The 13,885-nt window shown below is 49.0% G+C and overlaps 1 protein-coding gene across 1 annotated transcript in view; it reads left to right on the forward strand.

Annotated features, from left to right (window-relative positions):
• The window catches only part of LOC144935212 (dysferlin-like), a 177,616-nt gene that overhangs the window by 161,876 nt on the left and 1,855 nt on the right, over positions 1-13,885 (forward strand). Inside the window, exons 52-53 of the mRNA XM_078861724.1 lie at positions 12,112-12,284; positions 13,307-13,416. Coding sequence (XP_078717850.1) covers positions 12,112-12,284; positions 13,307-13,416 — 283 coding nt within the window. The remainder of the gene's footprint in view (positions 1-12,111; positions 12,285-13,306; positions 13,417-13,885) is intronic.

Consider the following 13,885-nt stretch of genomic DNA (forward strand, 5'->3'; position numbering starts at 1 on the left):
CTATGTATACAGCCCCTCCGTAACACCCCTACACATCTGTGCAGATAGGTTTTTTGCGGTTAAGCCGTAGTCCCCACATACCGCTCGTAGCAATGGAGATAAGAGAAGCGGCGACCCACTGCTCTGTAGAGTAACATTGGTATAAATGCTTGTACTGGTAGGAACGAAGTGGACCAGACCACCAATAGATTATATCGTCCGTCCGTCCGTCTGTCCGTCCGTGTATCAACATCGCCCCCTACTGCAAACACTTGGCAGGACCCTACAAAAACCTTTTGACTCAGTGGGGCTTTCCTGGCTTAACAAGTGTAACAATACATGATGTTTATATTCTTTGGTTATTCGTTCCTACCAGCCCACCCCGCAGGGTCCTGTTTATAATATTAACAGCGCATTGAAAACGCGAACTATTTCATGTACTGTTTACAAAGTGTGTTCAAAAATCCACACTGAGAAACACGATAATTAACAGAGGGGTGTCAATTATGTTTTTGCTAGTGTATTTAAATAGAGGTACTGCAGGCTAGTAGTTTTTAGTTTTAAAGGCGGCATAGTTTAACAAGACAACACGTGCCACCATCCTTCAACCCCATTGGTGAAAAAGAGCAAAGTTTTTGTTGACCTAATATAATGTTTATGCGAGAGCCGGGGGCTTATGTGACCCCGGGGTCCCACCATCAGGTTAATTTATGCACCAGCGTTAGACCAGAGAACGTCAAGAGGCGAACAGATTCTTTGCACCGAATGCTGTCTTTGCCTTGTACCAAATTGCAGCTCCCTCTAGTGGAGAAAATTATCCCAGCATTGACTCGAGCAAGGTATTGCAGGGCTTGCACCTTTACCACCTTTAGCGACATAGAATGTGCAGACGTTAAGCGAGCCGTGCGCGCGCTGTGAAGGTGCGGGGTATTGGCGATTGTGCTGGAGCCATGATTCCCCACAACTCCAACAGCACTTTTGGGACATGATTTCTGATAAAACTCAAATAAAATTAAAAAGAAAAAACGTTCAGCTTGAACCCGCTCGAAGTTGCACGCGTCCCTACGCGAGAGAGATTCTGCAGACACGGGTGGGATTTCCCCCCACCCGTTTATTGTCTGTCAGAAACAACTTTCAGCTCGAAAACGTAATGATGCGCAGGGGCAGCGGATGGGCGGCCTCCTCTTTCTGGCACCGACGCTTTGGCGTCTCCGCCGCCAAGACGTCTTGCCGAGTGAGGGGTCGTGCCGTGTCGTACGCTGTGTACGGCACAGGGAATCTCACAGACGTGCAGTGAGTGCCCAAGCGTGGCAGCCGACGTGCGCGTGCAAGCTGGAGATGGAGCGATTAAGTCAGCTCGTGTGGAGGAGCCAGAATAAATCATCACGTTGCGTGAGAGATGGCGATGGCTTGTGGAGGCCTTCATCCAGCAGTGGATAGATTGTGGCTGATGATGGTGGCACGGCAAGGAATGATGATGATGATGATGAAACGCTTCTTGTTATGGAGCCGGTAGAGTTTAGCACGAAACATCTGATTGTGCGGCAACGTGGTTCCTGTGGAAGTAGAAACAAAACTCGTTATAACTGGTCCCTGGGGTTTGTTCTTTCAGTTCGGTTTTCTTGATAAAACACTGACTCATGTATTGTAATTATTTATCATGTACAAATATATTAAAACAAAGGACAACAGTGCATTTAGAGAACGTCCGGTTTACGAGGACAAATTAATGTTGATATAAAACCATCCCGAGGCCATACTGCCCTCGACTCTTTACTTTCCCTCCTCCCCTCCACCTCGCCGCTGAATCTTCCATTCTCACAAGCACGAGGATGTCCACATTGATAAGTTGGCAGACGCGCTGACACCACGTCCCCAAAAATGGAGAGTGCACTTTAATATAACTTGCCAATCACGGCGGTTTGCACACGCTGTAAAGCCCACGAACTTCACATCCAATGAACATCCTTGCTGCCCTTCACAGAGACACCTTCGCATTGAACTGCTCTTTAAAGAGTGTGAATCGCCCTGATGCTCTTTAATAACGGCGCGACTTCTTCAAGTCCGGCTGCCGCTTTCTTGAAGAAGCGCTTACCCACCTTGCCCGCATGCGAGCCCTCAACACATCCGGAATGTCCAAGGAAAGCCATCTTTTTTGTTTGAATTCACCCCAGCCGGGAGATGTGGTTCCGCCGTGACGTCGCCCAACTCCAGTCTGGCGGGCGACCCACTCCATCTTAAGTTGGTCATCGTGAGCGTGAATCGTCTCATGCGTCGTTTGGAATGAGATCACACTGACGAACCTTTGCTTTTAATGGAGAAACACGCTTCCTTACCTGATGCCGTAGACCGTCTTATGCACTTTACAAAAGGTATCTTAGCTGGAACATTCAACTATATATTTGAAGTTAAGTACAATGTCCTCAGACAATGTTTTGTTCCATGTATTTTGGCCTTAGCTATTCGGCCTACTGCTGTTAAATCACCGCTTGTCATATCGTTGACTTTTGGTCATCAATGCTGCCTTTGTCATCGATCAAATGGCAGCTCATAACTTATCGTTGCAACTGATGAAAAATGCAAAGTACCATCACTCAAAAAAAACACTGCTACGACTGAAAAATATCTACAAAGCAATTCGGAGGGACGACGTGACGTGAAGCAACGCATGATCCTGGCCATCAGTCACGAGCACACAGCACATGTGATGTGCTCGTTAAAAACAGATGAAATTGAGCAAAATGTATTACGCATTTTAAGAGAAACCCGCCCTGATGCACATGCGCCTACATCTGCGGGGCTTTAAAGTGTTTTATTTTCCAATATGTCAATTTGGGAATGCCGTTGACTCTGGTGTTTAAAAAAGTTTACTTGATATTGATAACATAAATATACTCCGTGACAATTTTGTTTGAATCACGAGCCACCAAACTCCACGTAATTCAAACTAAATTTGGTTTTTATGATTCTCCAGATTCGATGGAAAAATGAAAGACTCGGGAGAGCCAAATTCACGCAATTTCTCTCAAGAATTCCGCGGGTAGCTAAAGAAACATCCCAAACTGGGCAGCACGCGTGTTTTTCTTATTTTTTTACTACCACACCAGACCGTTCCGGCTGCCCCAAAGGTGCCACAACTTTTGAACCAAAGTTGCCCTCCGTACCCCCACGGGGTGACGGCACAACGCGATGGAAGCGTGCGCCAGGTTGGAGGCGAGCGTGCGCGGGTCACGGAAGAATGCGCGCTAACGCGATGTGCTCGCGCGGCTCCCCCGCCAAAGCGCACCTCTCCCAGATTTTTTTTTTCCCGTTTTGTGACGGCTCCTGCAGGGTTGACCCCGCGCTGACACCGCGAGGGCGTTGCGAGCTCAACGCCTGGGCAAGCGCGTGTGCGCGTGTGTGTGTGCGCGTGTGCGCGTGTGCGCGTGTGTGTGTGCGCGTGTGCGCGTGTGTGTGTGCGCGTGTGCGCGTGTGCGCGTGTGCGCGTGTGTGCGTGTGTGCGTGCGTGCGAGAGACCAGATTTTATAGTTTTGGGCAGTAATTCCTTCCATGTGGTGCAGCGGGTTCGTGTGTGTGTGCGTACGGCTGCGTAATTCTGTGTGTGTGTGTGTATGCCTGTGTGTCTGCATGCCCTGTGCACAACCTCGAAATTTCACATGTTTAGCAATAACCTCTGTAACACGAGATCTTCTCTGGGAAAATCCAACAGACATGCAGTGTTTCTTCACAGTCTTTTCCCAGGGCGATGTTTCTGTTTAATACATCATTTTACCAGACCTAGGGGTATTATTGTCCCAAACAGGTATCACGCTTTTTTGCGTGCCAGTGTGGATGAAAATAATCTCCTCTTTTCCCACTCTTCATTCAGCCGTTCATTCAAACTTTTATTTGCTGAGCACCTTTCAAAAATAACTTTGCCAAGTACACCATGTACGAATCAGAATGCAGAGTTAATATCCTGTGCATCCAAATTGCTTGATGTTATTCTCATATAGTGAACTGCCCCCGTTACCAAACCCATGCAGCTCAGTCTTCCAAAACGCTGCCCTTTCCATCTCAATACCCCCCTAACCCCCACCCCCAACCCATCAGCACCCACAATGCCTCACTCCTCCCACCTGCCCCATCTCCACTCTCACCAACTCACCCCAGAGGTGGCCCGCTTGGAACAAGTGAAAATTGGTTCCATGAGCCGGGTCCGGGCCTTGAAATAAAAGCACAGGTCGTTGGCCAAGCGATCACACATGGGACCCCTGTGTGTCCTGGCTTCCTCGCCTCCCTACCTTTTCTCTCCGCCCCACCTTGCAGCTGACCTACCACTGCTAACCCACCACAAGACCCCCCCACCCAGTGGCCTTAATCCCCTGTGATCCATGTTAGTCTTAGAGACACCAAGACCCCAAGCATACACGCCTCTGGGTCATCTAGAGCCCGAGATAATTCCCCAAAGCTTTAGGCCCCCGAGTTCCCTTTCAGTTCCAAAGGCGTGTGTGGTCTTGCATAACAGCATAATATTTTACACATTCAGCCAATATCAGATCCATCTACAATAATTCGGAGAACCTACAGCGGCTCACCCCCCTCCGGCACCGCTCGCCAAGCCTTCACAAGTTTCCTCAGGCCAGCCATGCGATCTAGGCAAAGAATAAGGGCCGATCATGCAACCAAAGAATAAAGTCTATCATGCAGTGGAAACACATTTTTAAATGCACACATTGGAAACTTTGAAATGTTTTCAATTAATCAAACCATGCGTGCTATTTATTTTCAATAAAGATATTCAAAACAACTTTAGTTACTTTTATAAATTGCCTTTGGCAATGCTGCGAACCCTACGAGACCTGACCCCTGTTGTGCACTCATTAAAATCAGAGGCGAGGCTCCGTGACATACCAACTGGCCCAGAGCACGTGTAGACGAATGGACATCTTTAAATATAAATTAGTACTTTAATATGAGCCTGTGATGAAAATCAGTGTACACTCATGTGTTGACGTGCAGTCACTTGCTTAACTCTGAATCTTCATCAATGTTGGATACAATTAAGGAAGATGCATTTATACATATCGGTATTTTTTTTAATAATACCATAGTTATTACTCTTAACAGTGTCAAGTTCTAAGTGTGTACAATCATAGCATTAAACAATCAACTGGGAATTGCCACAACGCGCATCTCCATTGGTGGCTGTCAGCATCCAATAATACATTGCTATGGTGAGAGCCAGTCCATCCACAGAACAGCCGCTGTTAAGTCTCCATGGAATGGTACTGCATGTGTCCCTTCCTGTGGATAACGGGCCGAACCAACTCCTCCTTCCAGCTTGTAAGGGAGTGCTGTGCCACAGTGCCATCCGGCATTGTCCTCAGCAGTAACTCCAACAGTGCGTAGGTCGTAGTCGGAAGGAAACTGTCAAACTATATTAACTGGCTCAATGGTGAGCGGATTGATCATTTGGCAATCCCAGCCACCGAAATTCTCAGAGTACTCCAGCCACCTTCCAGAGGACCTCGTGTGCTTGTAGCTTGTGCTTGCTCCTGTATGTCATGACCGTTGAGCCCCCCCCCCCCCCCCCCCTGGTACTGCAAGTACTCTCCATACCATCCAGGGCACATCAACCTGAATACCACCCACCACAGCCTCCAGCCTCCAAAATTCTCTTCCCACTCGACCTTGGAGCCAAAAGGACCCCCCCCCACGCGCTCGTGGGTGGAAAGGCGAATGGGGTGCATGCCGCTTCACGTCTGGCCAGGCCGACTTTGGCTTTTTTTGTTTTCCTCTTTATATATTTTTTTGGCTGCACAAAATTAAAACCAAACCGAGTTGTTTGCCTAGCCTTTTGTTCGCTTGAGCGTGCGCGCAAAAAAAACGTATTTTTGCCAAACCGTGTCTGCCTGCCGCTCCTCCTCCTCCCCAAGTCCGATGGAATTTGCCTTAAAAATGCGCAGCAGTGGCCGCTGCTGTGAACGTGAGCACCATTTGAGAAATCGCCCAGCGTCTGCTCCACCCCGGACGGGTTTTGGGGACCACGAAGATCAGACGTGGAGTGGGATCAGTGATAAAACGTCGAGTGCGAAGCGTTGGACAGATTGTCGTGATCGCTGTGTTTAAGCGGGGCCGCTTTAAGCCACAAAACAGAAATATATCGTGGCAATTTTTTGTTTTACGCAGTGGCTGAGCACAGGCACAAAGACCCAACATTGAACGTGGCCAGATACAACCGTCGCTATAAAAAGTTGTACTGGGTAATAATCGATACCCTTATAAAGGTTATTAGAGATTATAATATAAAACGATGGGAGGGAATTCCAGAGTTGAGCCACGGAAAGGAAGAAGCCGAAAGGGAAGTCACGTGATCTGCAGTGTCCGTGGTGGTTGATCGCGGGGCGGATGAGACGCAGTGAGTGCGGGTGTTCCGAGCCTCTGCCGCGCGTGCACAGCTCCTCATTGCCGCACGTGCTGTGATCCACGTGCTGTGATCCACGTGCTTTGATCCACGTGCTTTGATCCACGTGCTTTGATCCACGTGCTTTGATCCACGTGCTGTGATCCACGTGCTTTGATCCACGTGCTTTGATCCACGTGCTGTGATCCACGTGCTGTGATCAACGTGCTGTGATCCACGTGCTTTGATCCACGTGCTTTGATCCACGTGCTGTGATCCACGTGCTGTGATCCACGTGCTTTGATCCACGTGCTGTGATCCACGTGCTGTGATCCACGTGCTGTGATCCACGTCTACAATCAGGGCACTTGAAAAGGCGGGTTGGGGGATCACATGGAGATGATGTGCTGTATGTGCGCATGTTGAACCTCTGTCGCAACGTGTGTAGCCAGCCGTGCTCATCGGAGGTGCGTGAGAAGGACAAGAAACTAAACACAAAACGTGGTTCTTAAATAAATTAGTCTTGCTTCCTCCACTTAAACAAATATCCGGCTGCTTTTACCTGTCGGAGGTGGCCATGACAAGTGCGATTGTCACACTGTAGAGACTGTTCCTTGCCATAGCAATATAGAATTATATCCACTGACTCGGGTACTACACGGGATCAATACATGGTCAGAGCAAGCTTTATTTCTGCATGGATAGGGTATGACTTTTTTTTTGCGCTGACACACAGTGATCTTTACTTGGTAATTTTTCCAAACGAGTTCACTTTTCAGCATGCTTTGGTAATTATAAAAATCAATGTCTCCATACAGGAACCCCTTACCTAAGAGTTGAAATTGCACATTTCTCTGGTAGGGACAACTCTCTTCCCTGGATTAACGCTGTTGATTTCCTACAAAGCGGTACTCATTGTCACAAGGTCACGTCTAAATCGCGAAATTCTGCTGGAATTTAAATATATTTGTTAAACTATCTAACAAAGCAAGCGGGCTGTATGCCAAGCTATCAGACCACCTAACGGTGCCACAGATGTCAATTCTAGAGCTGATTTCGAGTCACATTGCAAGTACGTGCTGGTGGGAAATCAACACATTGTAAACGATGGCAGCTCTACGGCAAAGTCCCATCGACATTTCCGTAGACGTCTTCTCAGCGAGATTCTCCAGCTCTGCCCAGACAGGCACGCTGGGCCACTTAAAGACACTCGAACTTAATTCCATGCCCATTGCAAATGTGAGCACCCTTGAATCTGGCACCGGTTGAGCGAAGCAAAGCAAAAAACTCAATTTATAAGAATTGGAATCGTGCTTTTATGTTGAAATCGGCGATGGCTCTGCGGGGAGGCCACGAGACGTTCCTCAGGATGAGAGGGCCCTGACTGAGCGGTAACCCGTGGCTGAGGCCCAGGACCCCTGAGCTGCTGGCTCAGCACCCTGACAGGCATTAGCTCCCCAGAGCCCCCCCCCCCACCCTCTTTGTATGTTTTTATTGTGTGAAATAAACGTCTGAAAATGCGGTGCACGAAGGAATGCGCATTTATAGTGCGTGAAGAGGAAAATCGCTAAACTAACCACATGCAGGTCCCAGGGAAAAAAAAACGTGTGCCTCGCACGATTTTGAAATTCTTGGGTCAAATTTCACGGCTCCCTGCCCATGTTCTCCTGATGAGCTTGCCAGTACCTCTGCAGGCACCCTGCGTTCACCTCCTGGGGAGACAGGTCAAGTCAGGGACATTTCACTGGGTCAAGTTGTGGCCACAAGACACAGACGATTACCTTGAGGAGAGAGACATGCTGTGTGCAGCAGCAGCAGAGGGACACGCTGGGATATGCGGGACTTAAACTTGCTCAGGGAGAAACAGACGGTGCTTTTAGCCTACATATGTTACCGTGTCTGCTGTTTCTGTTAAGCAGCATTGTTCATCACAGATATGGTGAGATCGATTGTTTGAGATTTTCGTAGTAATTTCTAAGCGATGGATATTATGGGAGATTGACAGACAAAGGCACCCTTTTTGAAGTTTAAGAGTAAACAGAGTTTCCAAGTTCAAACTGTGACTTATGTTACACCATGACTATTAATGAGATTGCCAAGCATAGTTTATTTTCCATTGTGGGTACAGTCCCATGGATGACTGTGACTTGTGATATGTTTTATGTAGGTAGAAGGGTGCAATATTCCAAGAGACAGTTACAATGTGGTCTCTGTTGCATTCTGAATCATCTCAAATTGTAGAGGCGTCGATTCTGAACAATCTAAGAAACGACTTCTCCAGGAAGGCGAGGAACAAACTAACCAGGGAAAAAAATCCCAGAAGGCCATGACTACACCGCATTATGACTTCTCGAACCCAGACACCAGATGCTGCCATAATTCATGTTGTTTTAAGCGGAGGTTTTTTTCATATATGTCCATGTTCTGATTAATGCCCTCAAGAGCTGAGCTGGACCAAATGAAATCAAAAGCAGTATTTGTGTGATGCTCTCATAGTCCAGTCCCTGGTGACTTGGCTGGGACTACGAAACGGAAATCACAAAAAGAGCTTTTGGATTACTTTCACGTGTGACTGCCTGGTCGTCAAGTAAAGGATCTTCGTGGTAACCAGCGCAGCGGGGCTCTTCTGATAACAGGGATTTGCCCCACGAGCCGGCCTGTCGTTCCAGACTAGCACCTTCAATTGCTAGTATGTCCACTCTTCATGGATGCAATACATTCTGCAATGCTTAAGAGTCCTAACCACTCGATGCACCACCTTGAGGGGACTACAGGACATCCTTGACTTCTTTCCATGCCAACAGCACGTCTCACTACCTCTGACATCGTGACCAGTGTTGCAAGAACAACATTCCGCCGATTGCTCGAGGGTATTTTTGAGGGTCTCACTCTCAACCATAATCTTCATAAAGAAGCTGGAATATTAAGATTTGTCTTCTTAGCAATGGAAAGGATGGCAGAATATTCTGGTTATTTTTTTTATCAACTATAACTGGACTTACAGTATGAGACAATGATTAAACCCAATCAAATGGTGACTATAGATTACAAAAAACAAATAACACAACACCGAATGAAATTATTCTGGAAAAGAGAAGTGAAAAATAATAATAAAAATTCCACCAGTTTTCTGATTGTGCATCAGTCATATTTTTGATGCGAGCATCTGACGTCAATAAAAAAAAGTGCCACTTTGCGGGCGGTCGTTGGCTATAGGACAGCCTCGGGGCCTGCAAGAGAGAGGAGCACCACTCAACACCCGCTTGAGCCTGGAGACACTCCATTTGAGTCGATCACGTAATCAAACTTGGTCAGGATTCTTTCACAAATTTGGCACACGGTGAACTATTCACTAATTCACAAACGTTCTTGAGTCGTGTAACGTAGGCCCTTGAAGGATGTCATTAAGCGACACATGGTTTATCTGTAGTGTGGAGTTCTAGAATGGGTTAAAGTTCATCAATTAGACACCTAGATGCCGATGACGTAATTGAGATATCCTGAAAATTTGTGCCACCTGCCACTAATGAAGTTGCTTGCACCAGGGGTTGATGGGTTACATGGAGATCGAAGCATAACGTGCACGAGATGCCCGACTGTAGGACACAATGCAAGTACCGGATGTTTCGCCTCTAAAGCCAACGTCGAAATGCGTTTCCGCTCAAACGAGGACGGCATGGCATTCATCTCCTGTTTTGACTGTGGACCATAAATTAATAGTTGTTTTGCTATTATCGTCATCTTCTCAATAATAATAAAAACTAACTCATGTGTGGACAGTCCTTCCGCTGCGACACATGCTTCCAACAGGACCAGACCTCAAGGTGCGTCACAGAGCCCAGGCTGGGAACAATCATGAGTGGAGTGAACATGGGACATTTGATGACCAACAGCAGCAGCAGCGGTGGCGGTGGCAGCGGCAGGAAGAAAGCAGCGTCACCGTGGCGCACGTGTTCCTGTAAATCGTTCAGGGGCCCCGGGGAATAGAAAACAGAAAACAGCTCTGTTTTTGCACAAAAACAGCACACATTTCCACCGCAAAAAATGCTAAGCCACTCCGTTGGTGTCCTCGTAAACGGTGTCGACTGGAGGCCGACACCAACCGGCCGCAGCCGGCCACTCGGTGAACGTGGCCGTCTGTTGAGCGTGACTCGCCCTCCTCGTGAAATGTGCGCACATTCTCCGCTGCTTTGTGGCGGAGATGGGAGTGAGTCGGCTACACAATGGGACCCATTTAAGCCGTTTAATTATCGTTCGTTCAGTGTGACGTGGAAGAGTTTTGGGAATACGGAAGGCGGTAGAGGGGGAAGTCGGTCATTCAGTAACCTATAATAAATACAATTATATTTGAATCAACTTACATTTTTGTAAACTTTTTTCCCAGTTCCTATGTATTGCGTAGAATATTGTAAAAGCAGCAGGACCTGTATAGTGTGCATTATTGACCTGGCTGAAGCCATCAAAGCGTGGTTAGAGTTAATTCAGCCAAATCATCAAGATTCCCACTGGACAAATGAGCAGGGGCGGCACTCACTCCACTGGCAGGAAATTCCACTTTCCTACAGCAGCGGCCACTGTGTCCAAAGAACAAGCAAATATTAACTTCCCATCAACTGGTACTCGTTTTATCTACCTTGGAGGGTAACTCGGATGAGTCGACTACCCCTGACTGGTGTCTAACTCGTCAACCTTCCGAGCGTGAGTGAGGCGACCTGTCCACAGCACTACCCAGCCTGACAACAAGCCTGCCCTCTCTCTCTCACTCCTGTGGCTCACCGAGATTCGAGCTCATCTCTCTTCTGCGCTGACTCCGCTAGGTCTGAGCTGCACAGCCACCCGAGCGGGGGCTGACTGTGAACATCTTGTTTACCTCCTGTGAGGATGTATTGGTAGTTGCCGTCGGTGCTGCTACTGTTGTGAGCATTCGCGTTTGAGTCCCTGCATCTGGGTTGCACCTGCTGTGCGTACAGCGGTGCGCGTGGTTACAGCGACTTGGCACACACGGCGCTTTCCCAAAATGTAATTTGCGAGTATGAATTTGCCTTCAAATTGGAGCTGTTTTATTTTCTTTTATACCCCAATTTTACGCAAACATTTTTTTTCAAAGTATACTCATGCAACAAGTGCGTGCCACATGGCAGACGTGCACGTTTTTTGTGTTTCAGTAGGTTTGTGCTCACACTTTGACGTCTATATTCCTGCGTGTGGTGTTTATGATATACAACAGCCAAGTGCAGTGAGTACGTTCACCACAGGAGTTGCTGCTGCTGGGAATAATGACGGTGCTTTGTCCACTTCATCCTAAAGATTTAAGAATAAGGCCTCACATTAAAAAAAATCAAAACCTGCTATTGGGCAATGCTGAAATAAAATTTGTGTATGAATATTTTTGAATCACAATATCTCTTGTTAAATGTCGTGGATTGCCCTCCAACACACCGGCGGTGCTGCTGAAGCAGTGATAATCGGCACGCTTGTTCATCACGTGACAACTTGATCAATTGGCTTTGCTGGGTGGGGGAGGGTGTACGACTAACAGTTTACTCCTGTGGCTACCTCACCCAAAAAAAATGATGGATCACAATATCTCTGTCGATCCGTGATCAGGATATTGCGCACGTTGTCGAGGATTCCTCGGAGGCTGTTTGTACCTCCACGTGTGCTCACCCTTGCATGCCCGTCCTGACGTGCCCGTCCTGACGTGCCCGTCCTGACGTGCCCGTCCTGACGTGCCCGTGCGAACTCAGGGTCGGTGGAGCTGGACCTGCACCGCATGCTGAAGCCGTCCAAGACGGCTGACAAGTGCACGCTCGAGCGCATGCTGAGCGGCGCGACCAAGCACGTGTCCCTGTTCCAGCAGAAGAGCGTGCGCGGCTGGTGGCCGTGCGTCATGCAGCAGGGAGACTCGTTTGCCCTCGCGGTGAGAGCCCATCGGCCTTGCCCTGGTGCAGTGGGTGGCGAGCGACGGGGCGGTCCCGTGCGGTGCTGCGAATCTTTCTTCATCATCATCGTTCTCATTAAGCACGCGCTTACGTGCAACACGGGAGCGCCATCACAGAGTAATGGTTGGCAGCGCACGGGACCTGCGATCGAGAGGTCGCCGGATCGACTCGATCTCCCGGCGCGCCGCCGTGCCTCTGCTCACCCGGCGGCATAAATGGGTGCACCGCAGTCGATCGGCAGGCCACGTGCAGTGGGGTAAAGTGTGGGGACTGCCACGCCGTCTGGCCAGCATGGCAGAGTTGACCAAATGCCCTCTAGAGAGGTTCACTCGAGAGCCCCCTTCAGTGGAGCACCTCCCAACGGCCACGGCAACGAGCAAGCCGTGGCAGGGCTGCACCACGGCCACGAGCAAGCCGTGGCAGGGCTGCACCACGGCCACGAGCAAGCCGTGGCAGGGCTGCACCACGGCCACGAGCAAGCCGTGGCAGGGCTGCACCACGGCCACGAGCAAGCCGTGGCAGGGCTGCACCACGGCCACGAGCAAGCCGTGGCAGGGCTGCACCACGGCAACGAGCAAGCCGTGGCAGGGCTGCACCACGGCAACGAGCAAGCCGTGGCAGGGCTGCACCACGGCAACGAGCAAGCCGTGGCAGGGCTGCACCTTTTATCGTTTCCCCTGCAATGTGAGAAATGGGGGTTGAACAGCGGCGCAGTTCTCAAACCCAAAAAAGGGATTACATTTGATATTTGTTATTCTTCTTTGTTTTTCCATGGGCATTCTTTTTTTATTTGCGCGCGATAAAATTATATCCGGCCATGTGGCTCAGCGGGAGACTGAACGCCTCGCAACCGCAAGGTTGCGAGTTCAAATCCTCGTTAGACCATCATCCCTCTGGGGTCAATACAATGAGTACCGGTTTAACGATTAGAATATTCAGCCAGGTTACACAATGAGTTCTAGTAACGTTGGGGATCTTTGTGTGTGTGTGGTGAGGACAGGGCAAGGTGGAGCTGACCATGGAGATTTTGTCAGAGCAGGAGGCAGACGAAAAGCCGGCTGGAGTCGGACGTGACGAGCCCAACATGAACCCGCGCTTGGAGGACCCGAAGTGAATCTGGCTGCACACACACAAACACACACACACCCGCACACACACACACACACACACGCAAACACACACACACACCCACACCGCACGCACACACCCACACCACACACACGCGCACACACCTACACCACACACATGCACGCATGCACACTACACACACCACACACACGCACGCATGCACCCACACCACATGCACGCCCACATCCACACCACACACACACACACACCACACACGTACCCACACGCCCACACCAGACACACACTCACCCACACCGTCAGTCTGTGGTTCCTTACAACCCTTGGCAGCTTCTGGCTCCGATTTACTGAGGTGATGAATTCTGTCCCCAGTTATTCTCTTGCAGGTATTTTTAGTAACCTGGGATGAGAAGACGCCATCGGAGATACTGAAATTCTATATACGTCAATAAAAACAGACACACACTGATGCCTACACAAATAAGAAATAACA

This window comes from Lampetra fluviatilis, chromosome 12 (assembly GCF_964198595.1).
Source record: "Lampetra fluviatilis chromosome 12, kcLamFluv1.1, whole genome shotgun sequence".
Classification (NCBI taxonomy): domain Eukaryota; kingdom Metazoa; phylum Chordata; class Hyperoartia; order Petromyzontiformes; family Petromyzontidae; genus Lampetra; species Lampetra fluviatilis.